Source organism: Symphalangus syndactylus, chromosome 24, assembly GCF_028878055.3.
Source record: "Symphalangus syndactylus isolate Jambi chromosome 24, NHGRI_mSymSyn1-v2.1_pri, whole genome shotgun sequence".
Classification (NCBI taxonomy): Eukaryota; Metazoa; Chordata; class Mammalia; order Primates; family Hylobatidae; genus Symphalangus; species Symphalangus syndactylus.
The window spans coordinates 59699104-59721828 of NC_072446.2; the positions used below are offsets into that span (position 1 = coordinate 59699104).

General features: G+C 38.2%; 1 protein-coding gene across 25 annotated transcripts in view; it reads left to right on the forward strand.

Moving 5' to 3' along the window:
- Positions 1–22725, forward strand: part of KIF16B (kinesin family member 16B) — a 338999-nt gene that overhangs the window by 232186 nt on the left and 84088 nt on the right. For 17 of the 25 annotated variants that reach the window (XM_055265225.2, XM_055265227.2, XM_063633965.1 and 14 more), the window contains one exon: positions 7260–7349. The exons of the other annotated variants lie outside the window; for them this stretch is intronic. In XM_055265225.2, the coding sequence (XP_055121200.1) occupies positions 7260–7349 (90 nt within the window). The remainder of the gene's footprint in view (positions 1–7259; positions 7350–22725) is intronic. 25 annotated transcript variants of the gene reach the window in all.

Sequence of the window (22725 nt, forward strand, 5' to 3'; positions counted from 1 at the left end):
GAATTGTTTATAAGTAAATGCAGTCCATCTTGAGGACATGTTTATGGTGTTTAAGTTGTGCTTGATCATTTTATGGCCCAGGAAAGAAGGATTTGTATCAGTGAGACCACTCAGAGGGAGAGAAGTAATGAATTTGCTCCTCAAATATATGCAGTAATGATACTTTGCCTTCTCAACATTAAATAAAATAAGTGTTTTGGTCCAACTTATTTGTTGTACTGATCTTCTGTTCCTCCCCTCTGCATCAGCACCCTATTTCATGCCCAATTTTAATTTGGGACAGAAGAGGGCTTTAATTTTGTATCTTAATTTTGCCTTTCTGTCTATTTTTTCTCAAGCTTCCCATGAGCAGATCCTCAGCTCTAGGCATGGGGTCTTTCCATTCAAGGGAAAGGATTTAACGCTTCTTCTGTGTGGTGCTCATACATGCAGTTGCCTTGTCTACCATTTCTGATATGATTGCTGGTGATACTCATCATCTTCATCTTGTTTGCGTGTTGATAGACAAGGGGATATTCAAATGTGTTACATATAAAGTGGGAAGCTTGAGCCTTGCTAATCCCCATATTTAGCCTGAATTCAGATGAAAATCTCAAGAGTGAAGAATTTTTAAATCTCTCATGCCTTACTATGAACTCGTGTTAGAAATATATTGAGAATGCACCATATTATCTGCAGTTTTTTTTACAGTCATACTATTGTAACTAATTCAATTATCTTTGATTCATGTGAACCTTAATGAAACCACCAGAACAGAATAACAGCAACCAAGACTCCAGTAGGCCATGCTGTCTGTTTTACCAATTGAGGTCAAGCCTGAACTCTTACCTAATTTGAAAAGTAAAATAATGTCAAGTATGTCTCTCAGAAAACTGCCGGCATCTAATATGGTACCAGGCACATGGTAGGAGCTCAGTAAATGTGTATCTCTGCAATGAGAGTCCACCCACCCCACCCCAGTTACTACTAAAGACAAATAGCTTATTCCCTTAGAAGGCTTAAAATCTCCTAAGTAGATATATAAGCAGTATTAGTTGCGTAAATCAATTAGTGCAACATTAATTATGTAATTAATATCCTGTGCTGTGTGTTCTAATCATGGTGTAAACTAAATGCTAAGGGATCATGGAGGGGATGGAATAAATGATTCTCCCAGGGAGAAAGGAGTGGGAATGGGGCTGCCGCTCAAGGAAAAATCATAGTTTGGACACTACCCTGGGGGCAGAGCCGGAGCTCTTCAGGTACAGAAAGGGGTGTGTGGTTGAGGAGGCCGTTCAGAAGACCCTTCGGAAGACCTACGAATATGCCGTATTTCTTTATTCACACGTTGTCTGGGGTGTGAGATTTTTAGTTCACTGAGAGCTGGGATTGCCTAGGAAAGTCCCTAACTGCTACACTAAGGGCTTTGGCCTGGGAGGGTAGTGGGACATCTGATTTTGAAGTGACAACATGAGTAGTGGTTTACAGCCAGGCTGCTCGGACCTTAACCTGCATCACAATCCCCTGGGGGGTTGGTCAGAACAGACTGCTGGGCCCCAACCCAGAGTTTCTGATGCAGGAGCTATGGGTGAGACCTCAGAGCATGCATTTCTAACAAGTGCCCCAGTGCAGCTGATGCTGCTAACCACTGGTTTAGACAGTAAACTGAAATATCGAGGGCAGAAGTCATTGAGGTCTGTATGTGAGTGTATTAAAATATCAAGTAAGGTAAGAGGCAAAAATCACTACCCAGAATATGCCAGTAATGATTTTCATTGTTCATCATTTTTGAGACCTTATTATATACACAGGGTTAATGGTTCCAGAGAGTCCCCTCTCTGTCATTAATGGTAGGATTCCTGCAGTCACCAGAAGAGTCACAAAAAGACTCCTCTGATACCTTTACTGACCTCATTAAACTCAATTCAGAGGAATACAGTAAGTTTATAACATTGGAAACTGCAACTTTAAGCAAACCAACTATAGCAGGTCCTCGAATGACATCATTTCATTCAACATCATTTTTTTACAGCATTGATGAGAAAATGTGGTTTGGCTGTATGTTGTCTTGCCTAAAGTTAGTTTCCAGGAACCTATTGCCAATGTTAAGTGTGGATTTAACTGTATGTAGAAAAGGTAGCTTTGGGCAGGCTAAGTTCTTTCCACATTGGGCCATCTTTCTTTCTCCACCCAGCTGCACACACACACGATGGTAGCATCCCACCTTCTATTATAAGCACTCAGGGGTGGAGGGTGGTATTAAGGCAGAAGGGGATGTATTGGATGCTTTTGGGGGAACATTCTTAGATGGGGATTTTATCTTCTTCTTGCTGTCTTGTCATCTTGTTCCCAAATGCCTTTTATATCTATTGCCTAGGAAATCACTTAGCTATATCATCATGTTCTCCCCAGCATTTGGCATATGCAGTTCATTAGAGAAGTTGGTATCACTTATAAGGACACTATTCTGGGGCCACTGTGGGAAAGAAGAATGATACCCAAAATTGTGAGGCAGGTTTGAAGTACCATTTCACTATTCGGAGATTTCAAAAAATGGTGCAACATTAATTAACTGTGAAAGCAACAAAGAGGAAAACACCATAGGCTAAAGCCCCACAAGCTGAGTGTCCAGTTCCTTTATCCTGATTTTGTTTGAGGCCTGCACAGAGAGATTTTAAAAAGCCATGGCTGATTCATTGTCACTAAGAGGCAGAGTATATTTAAGACAAGTCCATCTGGGGGCTCCCCCTTCCAACTCTTCAGAATGCCTGTGATGTGTCAAGTTCTGTTTTAAGGTGCAGTGACCAACAGGTAAAAATCTTAGCTCTCCTTAGAGCTTACATTCTAGTGGGGAAGAGAGACAAGAAACAAGGTATGTTAGTAAATCCAGACCATGTTAGGTAATCAGAAGTGCTAAGAAGAAAAATAAATTAGGGAAGAAGAGTAAGCAGTGTTGAATGGGAAAATGAGGATGCAATTTTAGATAGGATATCCAACAGGGACATCACTAAGAAAGTGACTTTTGAGCAAAGACTTGAAGGAAATGAGGGAGCTAGTCATGTGAAAACGTGGGAAACAAACATTCCAGAAAGAGGAAAAGCATATGCAAAGTCTCTAAGGCCATACTCGCTGTGTAGCATGTTGGGTATACCCTAGAAGAGCAAGGAAGAGAGTGGTTGTGGAAGAGCCAGGGAGGAGACGGATTGTAGAAGTCCTTGTAGATCACTGGAAGAACTCGAACTTGTACCCTGAGTGAGATGGGACATGTTATGAGGATGCTTCATATGAGCAAAGAAATGGTGCCATCATACTTAATTTTTAACAAGATCACTTAGGCGCCTGTGTTGAGAAAAAAATGAAGGAAGGAGGCAAGACTATCAGCAAGGAGACCAACTAGGAGGCTGTTAAAAATAATCCAGGCAAGAGGTGATGGTGTTTGGACCAACATATGAACAGTGGAGATAGTGAGAAATGGTCATTTTCTCATTCTATTTTGGAAGCTTGGCAAGAAGGGATTCACTGACTGACTGGATGTGAGGTGTGAACAAGAAAGACAAACATCAAGGATGATGCCAGAGTTTTTGCATGGAACAGGGAGAAGAATAGCATTGTCATTTACTGAGATGGGGAAGGGGAACAGGTTTGGATAAGATTAATTTTGGTAAGTGCAGCCATGATAAGTGTGAGATGCATATTAGACATCCGAGTAGGCCAGCTTGTCAAGTAGGCAGTAGGATATACGAGTCTGGGTTCAGGAGAGAGGTATGGGCATCCAGGGAGTCATCCACATGTAAATTTATGCTGTGAGATGGGATGAGGTCACCAAAGCAGTGAGTGCAGGTAGAAAATAAAACATGTTCAAGACTGAGCCCTGGAGGACTCCGATGTTTAGAGGTCAGGGAGATGAGAAATCCCAGATGAAAAGAAAACTAAGGTAAGAGTGTAGCAGTGGAAGCTGAAATAAATGAAAAAGATGTTTGAAGGAGAACGCTATCAGACAGCTATGTCAGATCCTTCCCATAGACCAAGTATGATCAAAACCAAGAATTGACCAGTGGATTTAGCAATACAGAAGCCATTGCTAACCTTGGTAAGAGTAGTTTGGATGGAATGGTAAGTAGATTTCTGAAAGACGCCACAATTAACGATTTTCTCTCCTCTCTCCTGCACCAGCACAGCCTCCTTTCTGTCACATTACACCATGAGCATTTAAACGCACCATTATTTCTCTCATCTTAAACTCCCATCTCGACTTGCCTTTCCCTTCCATCTACCACTCCATTTCTGTCCTTTCCATTAAAACAAAATTCCTTAAAAAGTGTATTCTTGATGTCATCAATTTCTTCCCATTATTCTCTGGAATTTTGTTTTAAGGACTTAAGGCTGTCAGCTGAGAGGATGGAGAGAGGTAGTGAAGACTTGAGAACAAAGAGGAGTAATCATTTTGTAAGCGAATGGAAGAGTGCACAGAATTGGAAAATGTGGCATGACTGGTGGGTGTCATCAGAGGCGGACTTGATGGTGGCAATTGTGACTTTAAAATGAGATCAGTCTGTTTGGTGGTGTGTTATTCCTCAGCCCCATTCTGCTGGGCAGGTGCAGGCAGGGGGTGAGCAGACAGTTGGTTTTAATAAGAGTTGTGATTTATTTTTGTCCAGAGAATTTCAAGAGTGGGACAGATTTGAGGTTTTGTGCTTATGAGGATTTCTCATGGTTTTCAAGTTGAGTGAGGAAGAAACCAGGGCAGAGGTAAAAGGACATTAGAGGTCAGGGTGTTGGAGGGATCATCTGGGTGATTAATGAAATTACCAAGAATCATGCAGGAGATCAGTAGGGCTGAAATAGATGACAGTGAGCAGACTCTAAACCTTTAAGGAATTGGGGAAGCAACCAGGGTGAATGGCTGCCTGCAAGGAGGAGGGTAGAGCGGCAGGATCTGAAAGCACTATGCTCACAGAGTAGAGATTTCAGAAAGGATACAGGAGCAGTTATTTGGAAGTTGGAGTGAAGAACAAGAGTAGCGACCCCATCCCAGCACGGTAGGATGAAGAGTGTTGTGGGGAGAAGACAGTCCTGGCTGGAGAGCATTGCCAGGGAAGTGCTTCCTCACGAGACAGCTGGGTTTCAGTTAGAGCAAAGATGAAGGGAATGTTCCAGAAGAGGCTGAGGTCCTGGGGGATTTTACTGATGATTGCCCATGAGTCCAAGAAGTGCAGTGGAAGCATTTCAGGAGAAGGAAGGGGAGCCAGGAACATCAGAGTCTGAGGAATGCAAGAAACCTAGGCTTCTGGAGGTGGCTTTCTGAGGAATCCCGAGTCCCAGTATAGTATAGTCTCACCACCTGTGAAACATCCTGCATCTTACTACTCACAGGTCATGGAGTGGTTCCATTAACTTCCTGGGCTTTTCCAGGCAAGAAGGCAGCAGCATGCCATGTTGGAAGGCAGCAGGGCCCACTTATGCTCCAGTTTTGTCTTTGCCACTTGGTTTGTGTCCAGCCAAGACTGTGGATTGTTGGGCTGTGGCCCGGAGGAAGCCCCCACATCCTCACTGATTGTGCTGGCCTTGCTCTCAGTGCCTCAGTGAGGTCTGCTGAGGAGGAGCAAGCCAGAGAGGAAGGCCAACCCGCCTCACAGCCAGGAGCAGGGTTTCCCAAGCTCAAGTGACATGCTTACCAGCTTTAAACGCTTACTGCAGCTGCAGAGCACCTGCACTGTTGTTTGTAATGATTTTCTGTAAATACATTCACTTTTGTTCTCTTATGGAAATGTCTTTTTCAAGGAAACTCATAAGAAACCTGCAACAATTGAAAAGTTATTGTAAAAAATGAGTACAGAACCAGAATGACGAAAAATTGAAAAATGTACATCCTCATACACCCTAGATCATCTCATTTGCCACTTTGGGAAGTGAGTGAATCAAAGAATGGCTGGGACTCAGACTCACTCCTCCTTACAAAGCTGCCCACCTGTGTCTTCTTTCGTTCTTGTCTCTACTTTCTACTGATGGCTCTATGATTTACATGCGGGAGAATCAGGCTGAATTATTGTGCTTGAGAAGAGCATTTCCCTTATGTGCAAGTTAAGTTCCCATAAAGGAGCATGGCCCATGCAAAGGGCCTGAGGTGGCAGAGAATATGTGCATTCAGGGATGCAGCAGGAGTGAAGACACCTAGCAGGAGAGGCCTGCAGACAGGCTGCTGTGGACAGGTTAAAAACGTAGGTCTTTTCCTATGAGCAGCATGAAGCTCCCCTTAAGGAGGGTCACCTCCCAAATCAAATGGTTAGATTTGAGTTCTAAAAGATCTCTTTTCAGTCGTGCAGAAAAGGGATTGGAGAGGGCAAATGTGGGGTGGACAGTTGGGAGATGCTCTTGCAGAGTCCAGAGGAGACCTAATGGCCTAAAGTCAAATGGTGTTGATGGCAAAGGATGGAAGGATAAAATTCTAAGAAATGTTTAGAAGGCAAAAAGAGCAGGACTTAGCACTTGCTTGAATGCAGGGATAGGAAGAGAAGGGAGGTCACGGATGACTTCAGCATCTCTGGCTGGCATTGCTTGGTAGGTGGTGGTAGAATGCTTTGAAATGGAGAACACCAGAGCTGGGACTGGAGGAAATATATTGAGTATGGTTTTGGACAAATTGAATTGGAGGTTCCTGAGTGACGTGGAAAGAAAGATGTGCCAAGTTGGGTATGTGGGTCTGGAGCCCAGAAGAAAGGTGGGAAGTGGAGAAAGGAATTGGAGATTCATTGGCCTGTGCTTTAGGTGTGATTGTAAAGGCTGATGTCGTCTACCTGCCTCTTCTTGTCACTGTGACCTTTCATATGTGAGCTGATGTGCAACAGAGTTTCCACTCCAGCCAGCCTATTAAAGGCTGGATTGATTATTCTCCCTCTGAAAAAAAGCAAAATATACCGTTGTGTTATTATACTAACAATGACTGAGATGCAGTGAGATTTTTTCCTCTTCCACCTCCTCTTCTTTAAAAGTGTTTCTATAAAAAGGGACACTTTTTATAACCAATTAAGAGATGACCATCTGCCCTTCACTTTACATAGACAAGCTGCCTATAACAAGATCTGAGAGCCAAAGCTGCATGCTTAAATAAAGTGCATTTATTATTTCTAAGTTGTATTTATGCAGCTAGATTAATGTTTTGAGTTCTAGAGAAATTTTACATGCTAATCACTTTTGGTTAATTTAATTTTTAAATTGTTTTGAAAAATTTTAGAGACTTTTGCTTCTTAATGCTTATTCATTTTGGTTTTCCTGGTTAATAGATTACTGTCCTAGATGAGACATGGACTGTATTCAGGCGTTACAGTCGTTTTCGAGAAATGCATAAAACATTGAAGTTAAAGTATGCAGAGGTAAGTTATGAAATTATTATCTCCAATTAAGAGCATTCATTTTACAAAGTAAATGAGCTGATTGCGTTAGCAATGTTATCTCTCTCTCTGTCTCTCTCTTTCCGATACTAGCTTATTAGTGTCATTAAGTCTTTTTTCAATTACCCATTTATCAAAGATAACTTTTAAATTTTTCTTCTTTGTTCCATTTCTGTTCTACACAATTTAAACATTTTCTGAACAGAAGATTTTGAAAGTGATAGTACAATGATAGTAGGTGAAATCCATCCTTCTCATAAATTTTATGGTTAATTTTAAATACACATTTTAATCAATTTATAACTTCTCAATTATGAGACCTATTTAAAATAACTTCTTCATATAGATTTACACTTTTTTCTTTAAAAAAGAAAGACTACATTCATGCTTAGTCTTATACTTAATGAGAAGTCAAGTCATAACAGTTATTTTGCCATTGAACATGGAGGGAAAGGTGGACAGAAAATGCAGAATTATCTAGAGACCAGAAAGCATTTCATGCATCAGATCCAATATCCAGAGGGTATTAATACATTAGTTATCTTTTCCTTTTTGAACAAATACTGGTTTCTCAGTAATTTTAAGCAAAGTATTCCTAGAATGAATGTGTGTTTTCCAAGTCTGATGATGACGATGATGGTTTTACTTCAACTAAAGGAAGCATTATCTAGGCCCAGCTTTCTGGGAATTTTGTATTGAACTGAGTGCAAATCAATCAACAGTCATTATCTAACTAGCCTGCTTTCACCAAATATTGCTTTTGAGCACTATTATGGCTTTTTGTGACATTCTAAAAAGTAATTTAGTTAGAAATTTGGTTCACTAATTTGGTTCACATTAAATAATGTTTCCGTAACATTCTCATGGCTTCCACCCTTTTTAAAATCTGGCACAAAATACAAGGAGAAATAGCTTTTTGTAAATAAAATAGTTCCCTGATGTATAGAAGAATCTTGAGCTCAGGTAGAATTAAGCTGTGTTAGTTTGTTTGCATTGCTATGAAGGATTACCGGAGACTGGGTAATTTATGAAGAAAAGAGGTTTATTTGACTTACAGTTCTACAGGCTCTACATGAAGCACTTCTGGTGAGGGCCTCAGGAAGCTTCCAATCATGGTGGAATATGAAGGGGAGCCAGTGTGTCACATGGGGAGACAGGGAGCAAGAGAGAACGGAGGAGGTCCTAGACTCTTTTTCACAATCAGATCTCAAGGTACTCATTACCATAGGATACCATCAAGCCATTTGTGAGGAATCTGCCCTCAAGATCCAACACCTCCTACTAGGCCCCACCTCCAACATTGGGGATCATATTTCAACATGAGATTTGGAGGGGACACACATCCAAACCATATCTTAAGCTATCTCTGAAATTCTGTTACTAAGCTGTCACACTCTCTAGTCTTCTATTAAAAATTTAGGAAACTTCAAGTGGGAATTTGTTCCCAAGAGGCTTCATTCCAGAAGTAACAGTAATAACATCAAAATCAAGTTATTAAGTTTGTTTCTGCAGTTTAATTTTCATGTCTCAAATCAATATTGACAATTAAAAGAAGTATGCGTACACATGAAATGTACAGAGCAGCTTGTTTTTAAAGTGAGCTTTGCAGCTCATTAACCACTTGGTTTTAAGTTACTACATCAGTATTTTAATAATGGACAGATTTTGCATATTTAATTAAACTCACTGAATTCCCAAAGCAATACCTAGTAAAAGCAATTTCCATGAAATAAAAGCACTCAGACTTTATATATACACACACACATTCATTCCAGGATGTATTTATTTTATACTGATTCTTTGATTAGTTTAACCCATTCTGTATAGGCACATTTTTCTGGATTCCAGTAATACTGTGACAGACAAGAACAAAAATTTCTTCTTCTATATATCTTAAATATGGGGCAGACAGTAAACAAGGAGAAAATAATAACTAGCATTTTAAGAGTAAGCATGCAGTGTTGCAGTTACCATTTCAAGTGAGTTACATGCCTTATATGAAAAATAGCAATAAAGAATGGTGGGGCAGAAGGTGTTGGGCATACTTTAGTACAAGGTCGTTTCAGGGTTGGGCTCTCGGACAAGGTGGCATTCTAGTTGATACATTAGCTGAGAGATATTTAAAAGAGTTTTCAGAGCACCAGTATACAACTCTAATCTGTGTTTTTAAAGAAAACTCCAGAATGAATATAACAGAAACAATCTTTAAAGATATAATAGAAGAAAACATACCCAAGGTTAAGAATGACATGAACCAGTGAGTCAAAGAAGTTACTTGGTACCAGGCAAAATGAATGAACACAGATTATCACATATGTAAGAGTATTTTCCAGAGAAAAAAGGGTATATTACAACATGTTTTAAAAAATTAACCTTCAAATGAAGAAAATCAAGTTGGTGTCATTCATTAATTCACTCATCTATACTGAGCAACTCTGCATGGTGAACACAGTGTGAACAAGACAGCTGCATTCCCTCTTCTCATGAAGTAGAGAGAATAAGCAGTAAACAAATAAATAAGGCAATTTCAGCTTGTGTAAAGTGAATAAAACCAGGCCTTGTGATAGTGCGGTATGAGAGCTGGGTAGTGGACTACTCTAGGTGGGGCAGGCCAGGCACACCTTTCTGAAAGAGTGGGATTTGTACTGACATCTGAATGTTGAGAAAGAGCCAGCCATGAAAATCTGGAGGTGGGTACATTGTAACTCACGGGAAGAGCAAGTGCAAAGGCCCTGCAGTAGAACCAAGTTTGGTTTGTTCCAAGAACAAAAAGGCCTGGAAAAGTGGTGAGGATGGTAGAGGAATGTGGGCAAAGAGGTAGGAAGGGACTCTATCATGTGGAGCCTTGAACTGTATTCCTAGTGCATGGGAAGCCACTGGACAGTATTAAGCCTAGTAACAAAGTGGTTTTATGTATATACTTAAAAGGTTATTTTAATGGCCATACCGAGTATGGATTGTTGGGGTGCTAGAGAGCTCAAATCCAGAATTCTTTTTAGACATTAATTTGAGGATACTTTTAAACACCCAATTGGAACTATCAAGAGAGATGAAGGATGTAAGCCTAAAGTTTAAAGGAGAAAGATGTTATGAACCTTCTGTTAGAAATACAAGTTATTGTTTGGATCAGGAATAATTAAGAAAAATTTTTGTATTTCTTTTACACTAAGTAAAGCCCTTTTATTTCTGCTTCAATTTTTAGCTAAGTTTCAGTCTTCAGACCATTTCTATTCATAGGTGACTTCTGCTCACAGAAGCCCCTTTTCCTGAAGACAGGCTCAGGATCTCAATGTTAGCTAAGAATGGAAACTGGTTCTCCATGTTGTGTTCAATTTTGTGGCTTATAATTACTCTCACATAAGGACAAAAGAATGTTATATATAAAGGAGAACCCACAAATACATGTGTGCATGTATTTGAAGGAAAACAGACCATGGGAGTGGTGATTTGAAACCTTGCAGTAAGCTCCCAAAACGAACACCACATGTTGAAAGGTACAGACCCCGAGGTGTGTCATGCCGTTGTTTGTGTCCATAGCCACAACTCCAACACTTACAGGGTGCTGACCGTGGGCCAGGTGCCGTGCTGTGCATCTCATGTGGTTCTCGGACATCACTGGGAAGTATGGGGGCTGTTGCCCTCCTCATTTTACAGAGACAGATACTGAAGAGTGGGAGATGTAAATAACTTGCCTTGTAGCAAACAATTGATGAGCAGAAGCCAGTCCCAGGCCATTGCACTCTACATTCTGTTTCTAAACCAACAATAATGTAAAAATGGGAAAAAAGAATTGTTTCTAAAAACACAGTAGCCTGTCATTCTAGATCTAAATCTTATTTCACTCACAACAGCATTGTCCATTTAACATTTTTAAGATAAAGCTTAAAATTAAGTTGAATATCAGTTGGCTTTTTTCCTGTAAAGTTCTTTTTTCTCTTATGCAGCTCAGCTTCACGTAGGCTTATTTGCTAAGTATTTGGGACTTGAGATCAATTTTTATTAGGTATTTGTCAATTATTATTGCTCTCATTAGTGCTTATATTATTACCATCTCTGTAAATAATGCTCATCTGCTCCTCGAAGTGAACTATTTGGCCTGACAACATCCTAGAAATCACTTGATTGCTAAAGACCTAACTCTTTCAGGAAAGCCAAAGGGTTGATACAAAAGGATCCTGAAAATTTCCTCTCATGGGTGACTATTTTATAGCCAAGTGAGAACATATTTACTTCACTCCTTCACCAGATTGGGCTCATTATTTCTGTGGAAGTAGAAGACTATTCTGGCTCTCTTAATTGCAAGGGTAACAAAATGTTTGATGACAGTATATTTTTAAATGACACATATTAAATTTACCTAGCCATACAAGGCTCCAAAATTTTAATCAAGCTAAGAAATACTGAAAAGCACACTGGAATTCAAAATATACAGAATTAGGAATATGCTTGCCAAGATAGACTCTTCTGTCACCTTAACACTTTAGTTTTAGTTATAGCCTATAGTCTTTTGGAACTTTATCTAAAATGATATCCTGCCCATTCACATTTCATCTGGAGTTTAGCCATGGTCTCCTGGGGGATATACGTTTAACAGTTTGGTGTGACAAGTCTGTTGGTTTCTTTTGGTAATCTTGTTTCCCCAATAATAAATTACATGTTCATTATAAAAGATTGACATTATTCAACAATATATACATAGAATGTGAAAGTTCTTCTTAATCTAACCCTCAGTATGAATGATGTGCAACACTCCCCAGGAAGTCCTCCTGGGTCCAGCTGTGCATTCAGACTCACAACTCCACAGCCCATGCTCAGCATCAGTTTCCCTGGGAAGGACACAGGACAAGAATCACTGCTTGCCAGCAGGGCACAAGGGCTTGGAGAAGCCCCCCAAGCAGTCTCTGGAGCAGTCCACTCGGCTGTCTGAGAGCTGTTCTTGCCTCACTTCTCCGGGTGACAGCTAACGTACAGAGTTGAGCCCCACATGGGCATGTGTGAGAACCACTCTGGCCTAGAATCCTGTGCCAGAAGGGAGCCAGTGTCTCTTACAACAACTCCATGGGCAGAATTTCCAGAGTCCCAGCAGCCTGCTGGGTCACTAGTCATCTCACTCAGAGAAGCCTAAAGCTATGGCTTCCCACCAGACAGCTGTCATTTCTGCCTGTCCAGATGCAACTTATTGAGGCAGGGAATCGGGGGTGTCATTTTTACCATGAGCATGAGCAATGTTGTCTCGTAACAAACTTGGCATGTCACCTTATCAGGTTTCCAGAATCCTGTTGTTGAATATTTGGGTAGTTTCCTGATTATTGCTGTTGTGACTACTTCTCTGTAAACATTCTTGAACATATCTGTATGTCTTCTGGTTCATGTGTTAGACTTTCTTTGTGAAGAAATTTGATAATTGCTTAAATGTTCTTAAAGACTTTCTGAAAAACCAGGATCAGTAAAGAATGCACTAAGTTAGGTAGACTGAGAGCCCTGAAAGCCATCACCCTCGCGAGAAAGTTTAAGAATTCCTTAACCGTCATTCAGCTAAGCCTTCTAATCTCCCTGTTCACTCATATTCATTTGGTTAATTACTTACTATAATGTCTCCTTAAGGAGAATGATGTGCTTGTCAACTGAAGACCCCTCAGGAATACTTTATATACATTTGGGTGGTGAGCCAATTAAAGTGGTAAGGAGTTGTGATTATTAGATGTAAGATAAGTCTCTGAATAAAATAGAAATAACCTAAGGTTAATACAAACAGCACTTATGAATTGAGCAGACAAGAAGACACTGGGTTCCATAAAATTCTGGGAAGTTGGGGTTGAGAGCAGGGGAAAAGCAAAAACCAAAGAAAAATTTAGTCCTTGTTTTAATTGTATGATGACAGATTTTATGAATAAAAAACCTAAATTTTTTGTACTTTGTAATACTGAAGAAGGACAGATTTGCTGCATGTGATCTTGAATCATATGCGAACGTTATTGCCATTCTGTTCTCAGATTCACTGTTTGAGTAGGCTGAGTTCTTCACTGGAGGTGCTGCATTACTCAGGGTTTTTTAAATTGTTGTTTTATTGTTATTTATTCATTTTCTTTAATCTTAGCAGTTTCTTCTGGATTTCAAATGGGTTTCCTCTTTTGTTTTGAATTAATTTGTCCTATTCATCTATTGACATGTATTATGCAAGATAATAGCTCCTTCTGGCATTCATTTTCTGTTCCCCTTCATTGACCTTGTATGGAATCTTAATCAAATTAAACCTATGTTTTCCAATTCATGTCTGTAAAATGCTAATGCAACAGCTAGTTTGTAGAAGATTGTGAGAGCCTCAGATATAATGTGTTATTGAAAGCAACTATGAAGTATTATGCAGCATGTGCCAGAGAGCAGATCTTTGAAATTTTATCATGCAAATAGTTTCTGTAGTGCTCTTTTTCTGTATGAAAACTATGTATTTTTGACTCTATTAAAATCAGTGTAAGGCTTTTAAATATCAATCAAGTTACATTCTCAGAAACAAAGCCCCCATGAAGTGTTCTCTTTTTGTTTCTATGAGGAGGAGATAGAATTACTGTTTCTGTCTGGCGTTCATGAAGCTTACCTATAGATCCAGGTCACAGCCCGAGAGTCCAGCAAAACTGAAACATAGCTCATCAAGCTGAAGAGAAAAAAACTTTTAAAACCACATCTCTTTTTCATCCATTAGCACGAGTAGTGAAGAGCTAGTATCCCCCTAGCTTTTTGGATGACTGGTCTGGTATTTTAATAAAGTTGGATGACATGAGGCTGGAAGGTCAGAGGTCATCAGGAGAGTTACTGCTTCCAGGAGATTCAGAGATGCCAACTCCTGTCTGATTTTTTTAAAAATACTTTATTTTCATACATTTAACAAGGAGTCCTTCTTTTCAAATGCTAGAGCCTAATGAGCACTGCTATGGACTGAATGTTTGTGTTCCTCCTAAATTGTGTTGAAATTTAACCTACAATTTGTTGGTATTAAGAGATGGGGCTTTTGGGAGGTGACTAGGTCATGAGACCCTCATAAATGGGATTAGTGCCTGAGGGAGCTTGGCCCCACCTCCTGCCATGTGAGGACACAGAAGGTGCCATCTGTGGAGAACAAGACCTCAGCAGATACTGAATCTGCTTACACCCTGATTTTGGACTTCACAGCCTCCAGAACTGTGAGCAGCAAATTTCTGTTGTTCATAAATTACCCAGTCTAAGGTATTTTGTTATAGCAACCCAAATGGACTAAGTCAGGCACCTTACTTTTCAAGGACATAAATCTCACAGTGAAACAGATGAAGTACTGGAATCAATCATTGAGGGTCTTTTTATGATATTCTTGGCTAAATGATTCTGAAGCCAGTTTGTGCTGCTGTGCTTAGAAGCAAGAGAATGAATTTTGAAAATGAGACATTTCATATATTAAGATGTACAATCAAAACAAATGCTAAGGGATGCCTGTGCATCATGAGAGTATAAGCTACATGGAACAGTTCATTTTGCTTGTCTTCATCATAACTAAGTTATCACAGTGAGTCATTAGAGTCCCCAAGTTTCAAACACAATCAGCCTCAATCAGCCACATCCCTGGGGAGCTCCCTTCTCCCCACAAAGCTGAGAGAAAAATATTTTGAGAGCCTTCCATAAAAATGGAAAATTGTTGTGTTAGAGCAATTGTTCTCTCACATCTGGCATTCTCTGGGTGCCCAGTAAATACTAGTGGGATGGAAGAAAATGACTAGGCAAGAGGTTATTTAATTTGTAGATGGACTTTCAATTAGTGCTGATGAACCATTTCTCACCTTTTTTAGTTTCTGAGCAGCACCAAAGAAAGAAGTGAAAAGAATTTGGCTATTGGCCTTGTGTTTGTCTTGGACAACTTTTGACCATCTATTATTCAAATGCATTATAACAGTTTTATTACTAGCATTTCAAGTTTAATATAAAAATTGCAAATCTGCTCACCACCCAAATTATAATGCTACCAACCGTAGCCACAGAGAGCACCCAGTAAGCCTTAGATAAATTCAGTTGCACCAAGCCCTCAGCCTCCTTGAATTTCTAAATAGCAAACAGCTATGCAGACAAAAATAGAATACGGCCAGCTTCCTGACCTTGTACATTATCAGAGGCCCAGGTGGTTCACTGTGTGGTTTGTATCACACCATTCTCTTCAACTGGTAGATAAATAGCATTTAAATCACTGCTTTCAAGGATGAGTGGAGGCGCAATGAGCATCCAAATTACCTGGGAAGCTTTTCCAAAATATGCAGACTCAGGCCCCAAACTAGGGATTTCTTATTCAGTAAATCTGACTTGGGGCTCAGGAGTGTGTAATTGGGAGAAAATCCTCTATAGGATGTTCTCTGGACCACTGATTAAGACATTGCCTGTCCTCTTTTGCATCTATCTTGGGAGCATTAGTTGATTTTTTTTTTTATTTCAATAGGTGTTTGGGAAACAGGTGTGTTTGGTTACATGGATAAGTTCATTAGTGGTTAGTGGCAATTTCTGAGATTTTGGTGTACCCATCACTCGAGCAGTGTACACTGTACCCAAGTGTAGTCTATTATCCCTAATCCTTCCTCCCACCCTTTCCCCTGTGTCCCCAAAGTCCATTGTTTCATGTTTCCTCATAGTTTAGCTCCCACTTATGAGTGAGAACATACGATGTTTGGTTTTTCATTCCTGAGTTACTTCACTTAGGATAATGGTCTCCAATTCCATCCAGGTTGCTGCAAATGCCATTATTTTGTTTCTTTTTATGGCTGAGTAGTATTCCATGGTGTGTGTGTGTGTGTGTGTATACGTGTGTGTGTGTATACATGTATACATATACATACATATGTGTGTGTGTATACATGTATACATATACATACATATGTGTGTGTGTATATATACACACACATATGTGCATACACATACACACATATATGATATATATATGTGTGTATATATATATATATATATATATATAACATTTTCTTTATCCACTTGATTGATGGGCATTTGGGCTGATTCCATGTTTTTGCAATTGTGAATTGTGCTGCTATAAACATGTGTGTGCAAGTCTTTTTCATATAATGACTTCTTTTCTTCTGGGTTGATACCTAGTAGTAGGCTTGCTGGATCAAATGGTAGATCTACTTTTAGTTCTTTAAGGAATCTCCATACTGTTTTCTATAGTGGTTGTACTTGTTTACATTCCCACCAGCAAGTGTAAAAGTGTTCTGTTTTTACCACATCCATGCCAACATTTTTTATTTTTTGATTTTTTTAATTATGGCCATCCTTGGAGGAGTAAGGTGGTATCGCATTGTGGGTTTGATTTGCATTTAACTGATAATTAGTGATGTTGAGCATTTTTTCATATGTTTATTGGCCATTTGTATATCTTCTTTTGAGAATTGTCTATTCATGTCCTTAGCCCACTTTTTAATGGGATTATTTGGGTTTTTGTTTTTGTTTTTGTTTTTTTGCTGACTTCTTTGAGTTCCTTATAGATTCTGGATATTATTCCTTTGTCAAATACATAGTTTGCAAAGATTTTCTCCCACTCTGTGGGCTGTCTGTTTATTCTGCTGATTATTTCTTTTGCTGTGCAGAAGCTTTTTAGTTTAATTAAGTCCCATCTATTTATCATTGTTTTCTGTTGCATTTGCTTTTGGGTTCTTGGTCATGAAGGCTTTGCCTAAACCAATGTCTAGAAGAGTTTTTCCAATGTTATCTTCTAGAATTTTTATGGTTTCGGGTCTTCTATTTAAGTCTTTGATTCATCCTGAGTTGATTTGTGTATAGGGTGAGAGCTGATGATCCAATTTCATTCTTCTACCTGTGGCTTGCCAATTATCCCAGCACCATTTGTTGAATAGGGTGTCCTATCCCCACTTTATGTTTTTGTTTGCTTTGTCAAAGATCAGTTGGCTGTAAGTATTTGGGTTTATTTCTGGGTTCTCTATTCTGTTGTGTTGGTCTATGTGCCTATTTTTATATCAGTAACATGCTGTTTTGGTGACTGTAGCCTTATAGTATAGTTTGAAGTTGGGTAAAGTGATGCCTCCAGATTTGTTCTTTTTGCTTAGTCTTGCTTTGGCTATGTGGGCTCTTTTTTGGTTCCATAGGAATTTTAGGGTTTTTTTTTTTCTAGTTCTGTGAAAAATGTTGATGGTATTTTGATGGGAATTGCATTGAATTTGTAGATTGCTTTTGTCAGTATGGTCATTTTCACAATATTGATTCTACCCATTTATGAGCATGGGATGTGTTTCCATTTGTTTGTGTCATCTATAATTTCTTTGAGCAGTGTTTTGTAGTTTTCCTTGTAGAGGTCTTTCACTTCCTATATACATTTCTAAGTTTTTTTTTTTTTCAGCTATTGTAAAAGGGGTTGATTTCTTGATTTGATTCTCTGCTTGGTTGCTGTTGATGTATAGCAGCACTAGTGATTTGTTTACATTCATTTTGTATCCTGAAACTTTACTGAATTCATTTATCAGATCTAGGAGCTTTTTGGATGAGTCTTCAGGGTTTTCTAGGTATACAATTATATCATCGTGAACAGTGACAGTTTGACTTCCTCTTTCTGATTTGGATGCCCTTTCTTTCTCTTGTCTGATTGATCTGGCTAGGACTTCTAGTACTATGTTGAATAGAAGTGGTGAAAGTGGGCATCCCCCTTGTCTTGCTCCAGTTCTCAGTGGGAATGCTTTCAACTTTTCTCTGTTCAATATATTGTTGGCTGTGGGTTTGTCATAGATGGCTTTTACTAACTTAAGGTACGTCCCTTCTATGCTGATTTTCCTGAGGGTTTTAATCATAAAGGGATGCTGGATTTTGTCAAGTCCCTTTTCTGCATCTCTTGAGATGATCATGGGCTTTTGTTTTCAATCCTGTTTATGTGGTGTATCACATTTATTGACTTCAGTATGTTAAACCATCTCTGCATCCCTGGTGTGAAACCCACTTGATTGTGGTGGATTATCTTTTTGATATGCTGTTGGATTTGGTTAGCTAGTATTTTGTTGAGGATTTTTGCATCTATGTTCATCAGGGATATTGGCCTGTAGTTTTCTTTTTTGGTTATGTTCTTTCCTGGTTTTGGTATTAGGGTGATACTGGTTTTAAAGAATGCTTTAGGGTGGATTCCCTCTTTCTCTATCTTTTGGAATAGTTTCAGTAGGATGGATACCATTTCTTCTTTGAATGTCTGATAGAATTCAGCTGCGGGTTGATTTTTCATTAGTGTAAAGCACCAGATCTAAAAGATGATTTCCAGTGACAAATATTCTTGTCAAAATTAATGACAGACTCATTCAAACCTAGACAGTGGAGAAGAAATGTTAATTGTCTCTTTGATCACCAAAGATGTGGACTTTATTATTCTTTCCTCTGCAATAAACAAGGAAACTTCCATAGCAGTGAGCTTGGAACTGTTTGCACGTTGTGAAATGCCAGCACCCTGAGGGATCTTAACGATTGAATAGTCCAGTTTTCATTTTAGAAATGAGGACTCAAATACCTATGGAGAGTTTTGTTAAGTTCACACCAAGACTTAGGGCATGGGGCAAGGTTCATGTCTCCTAATTCCTGGTCCCATGCTCTTTGTCTGAACCTCCCTCTCCATGGTCATGTTCATATTAGAAGGGAAAATTCACAGAATTCTCCAGATGAGACCAAAGAAAAGAAAGCCTATTCCCTTAAAAATCTGTTACGTAGCAAGTCCCCATGGATGACAACAATGACAGGTTCCTGTCATGTCTGTCTCTGCGACAATTCAAATCGTAGTAAGAAGTGGAAAATACACTTTAGTTAGTTCATCTGAATATTTATTCTTAAAAATGAAATATTTAATATTCACAGATCTGAAGTATTTTTCACTTTAAAAAATGTTTGTGGCACATATGAATGTCCTCAAGTTTACGTTCACTGGGTCATGCTTGAATGAAACTGACACTAGGCTTTGGGGAAAATGAGACTTCATGTGGAAAATTTACAATATTTATACCAAATATAACTGGAAGGTGGTGTAGTGCTAACTATGTTTCCAAATTTGATTTTATATCTAGGATGACTCTAAGTTTTAGCTCTTTGGTGACAACAGGACAGTAGCTTCTGTTAGGGATATATTCTGATTTTAATCACTGGCTGCTTCATATTGACCACCAACAATGAATTCTGTCTTGTTCCTTCAGTCAGTTGATATTTCAGGAGGGTCTAGTGTGTTGCAAACTCTGGTCTAGGTTCAGAAGAGGTGTTCATAAATATTGTGTGATACGGGCTTAAGTTACCCTATCAGGAGTCTAAAGGTAGCTCATTACTCCCTTCATAATCCAGCTAGGTTGTCCTGAAGAGTTGCTGCTTTATGCCTCTAAGAAATCAAACTTGGAAGAGAATTGCTTATTTGTTTGTGAGTATATTTCTCAGTGACAGCTGTTCTTATAAGGCCTTGGGAGCTGCTATTAATTTTGAGTAGTCAGAAATGCTTCCATCTAGTCAGATGTGAGAATTATGGAGACTTTTGATGAGTTTTTATTATTTGCATTTCTCAAAAGCTAGAATGGCTTAAATTTACAGCCACAAACCTTTAGGGTGCAGATGTTTCAAAAGCTGCTAGTTACCATGTAGGTGGGTCTACTTGCAAAAGACAGGTTATAGCAGATTTGACCAATTCAAGTGCTATGTTGTATTTTTTCTTCTAATCTTTAAAAATTGGGTAAAAGTTAGATAGCCAAATATCACACGAGTAAAGAAAATGACTAGTAAATGAGGAATGGCAACAAAGTACACTTTTATCAGGTGTTAACAGAAGTCAAATGTTTTCCTTTTATTAGTAAAGACTCCACAACTTTATTAGTTCTCAATTTGCTTTCAGTGATTTATAACCCAGTTTTAGCTGCTCAATTGTTAAAAATCATAAAAGATAGGCAAGGCTTTTTATTACCCGTTTTAATTTCTTTTCTATATTTTAGGGCTGCCATTGTTTATATCCAAAGTAATAGCAATGCCGTTTATCAAAATGGCTTATGCTGTCTGTTGCCTCCAAGACCACCTGCACTTAATACAGGGTCTGGCTTAACTAAAATGTGAACTTTGCCAAGAGAAAAGGCTTTCAAAAACAGGAAACTTTTCCATTACATTTTTCCATTACATATCTTCTTGATGGCAGCAGACTGGCTGACCTATCTTATTATAATGTAATAAACATTGAAGTCAGCATTTGAGCCTGATAACTCTTAGAAGAAAATTGGGCTGTGTCAGTTCACTGGGAATCAGAAAGAGAAAAATCAACTTGTAGATGAAAATTTCACTCAGAGATCATTAAGAAATATTACAATATCAGCAGAGAGAATGCTGACTATATTTCTAATATGCATACATATACTATACATATAGCTAGCTAACTTGCTAGATGGATGATACTCAATGCTTTCATAATTCCCAACCCTGGGATTCACGAATAATTATAAAACAACTTATATTATAAAATAGCTTATAAGATTTAAGTAAATACTAATTGTCTTAGCTTACTCTTTTGAAAATTCTTCATATAGATCTATTTTTCAACCAAAAATTTAGAGGCTTGTTGGTTGAACATCCAAAATAAAGCTAATTACTTGGGTTTTTAGACTTCACAAGCACTGAAGAAGGGAAAGACAAATTTCATTGGAAATCGGTAGGCTTCAAATTATTGATTTCATTTTTTAATGGCTTTTATTTCAGTTCTTTTGTTTTTTGAATATATTTTATTTACTGAATTGCAAAACAAGCTTGCCATTATGCTTTTCTTAGGCCTAAGAAATATGCAATTGTAATCCTCATCTGTTTGTTTCCTGTGTTTTACTCTGCATAACGAAATTTTATAATGAGACAAAGTAGGCCATAGGGCTGTTGTTAAACTCTTCTTCAGCATTCTCTAGGCCTATCATGTCTGTCACAAATATCCAATTTATTTGACCTCAGTCATCATTTTAACTTTAATACACAGTTTTCCCATAAGAGCTCAAATATCTTTGCATCATTTCCCACTCCTGCTGTAAGGATAATAGCTATAACAGGAAAAGATGCCATTTTAAGGGTTTTATCATGAATACTGCATTTCTGTTTGTGTCTGTCCTTTTTCTGTTCTACAACCTCTTGAAAAATAATATGTTTCATTATTATATCAGGCCCCATTTTCCTTCTGCACGTCTGAGCCTTACTTCAAATGAGAATACTGCAAAGATTTCATAGGAAGTAAGATACCTTCCTCAAAAGCAGTATAGCCAAGATAATGGGTAAAATATCTCCGTGGTATCTAAAGTGTTACTTCTAACGCTGTGTGGGGAGATTTTAGTCATCAGCATCTGAGTTACAGAATTTCAGAACTGAAATTAAACTTAAACATCTTGGTTCAATTTCTTCATTTTCACGATGATGAAACTAGGAACTAGAGAAGTTTTTATACATTGTTCCAGATTATACAACCAGCTATTTGCTAAGCTGAGACTTGAAATCCAATTGCCCCAAATCTTAGGTTATTAAAAGAAAAAGACATACGGTGTTAATTTAACTCTTCCATTAAATTTGTAAAAAGAATAATCATTTTTTACTGTTTCTATAAAAATGATGCATGTTCATTTATAAAAATTTCACATAATACAAGGAAATATAAGAAAAAAAGCAACAGATTATCCCAAAATGATTCTATAAATATGATTAATGTTACCATTTAATGAGCATTATTTTAAGTATCTAAATAAATAGGCACAGATAAGAGGATGGAGATGTAGATTGACAAAAAAGAAATTAAAATAGAAGAATAGGGAAAAGAGTGAAATAACTTTACGACATTGTGTTTATTCTAGATATGCTATTTTTAAGTATAAACATTGCATTTAATTTTACTTGAATTGAACAGAAGTGAAAGAAAATGAAAACTGAAGAAATTGCTGAACTTGAAATTAAATTTTCTTCACCACAGGATATATTGTCTCTAAAATATATGTGACTTTAAGATTATTTTTAAAATTGAAATGTTAAGGTCTCTAGTTTTCAAATGATGTGTTTCCATTTTATAAATTACCAATTGACTCTTCTAACAGAGATAAAATTAACTTTATTTTCTCCCACCTCCCAATTTTTTTAAGTTATATTCTGAGACCTTTACATTGTGCCATCTTGTGGTTGGATATTTTTGGTCATTCGGTATGTTTTTGAAAGATGCATCTTGATGTGTTTTATCTGAGTTCTTATCTGCTTGAGAATGTGTATTTGTGGCCTGTGCACTTGAAAGACCCTTTGGTTAGATATAAACTTTTTGGGTCACATTTCTTTTATCACATTTTATTTTGTGTTGTTATTTTCTCAGCTCTGTGTG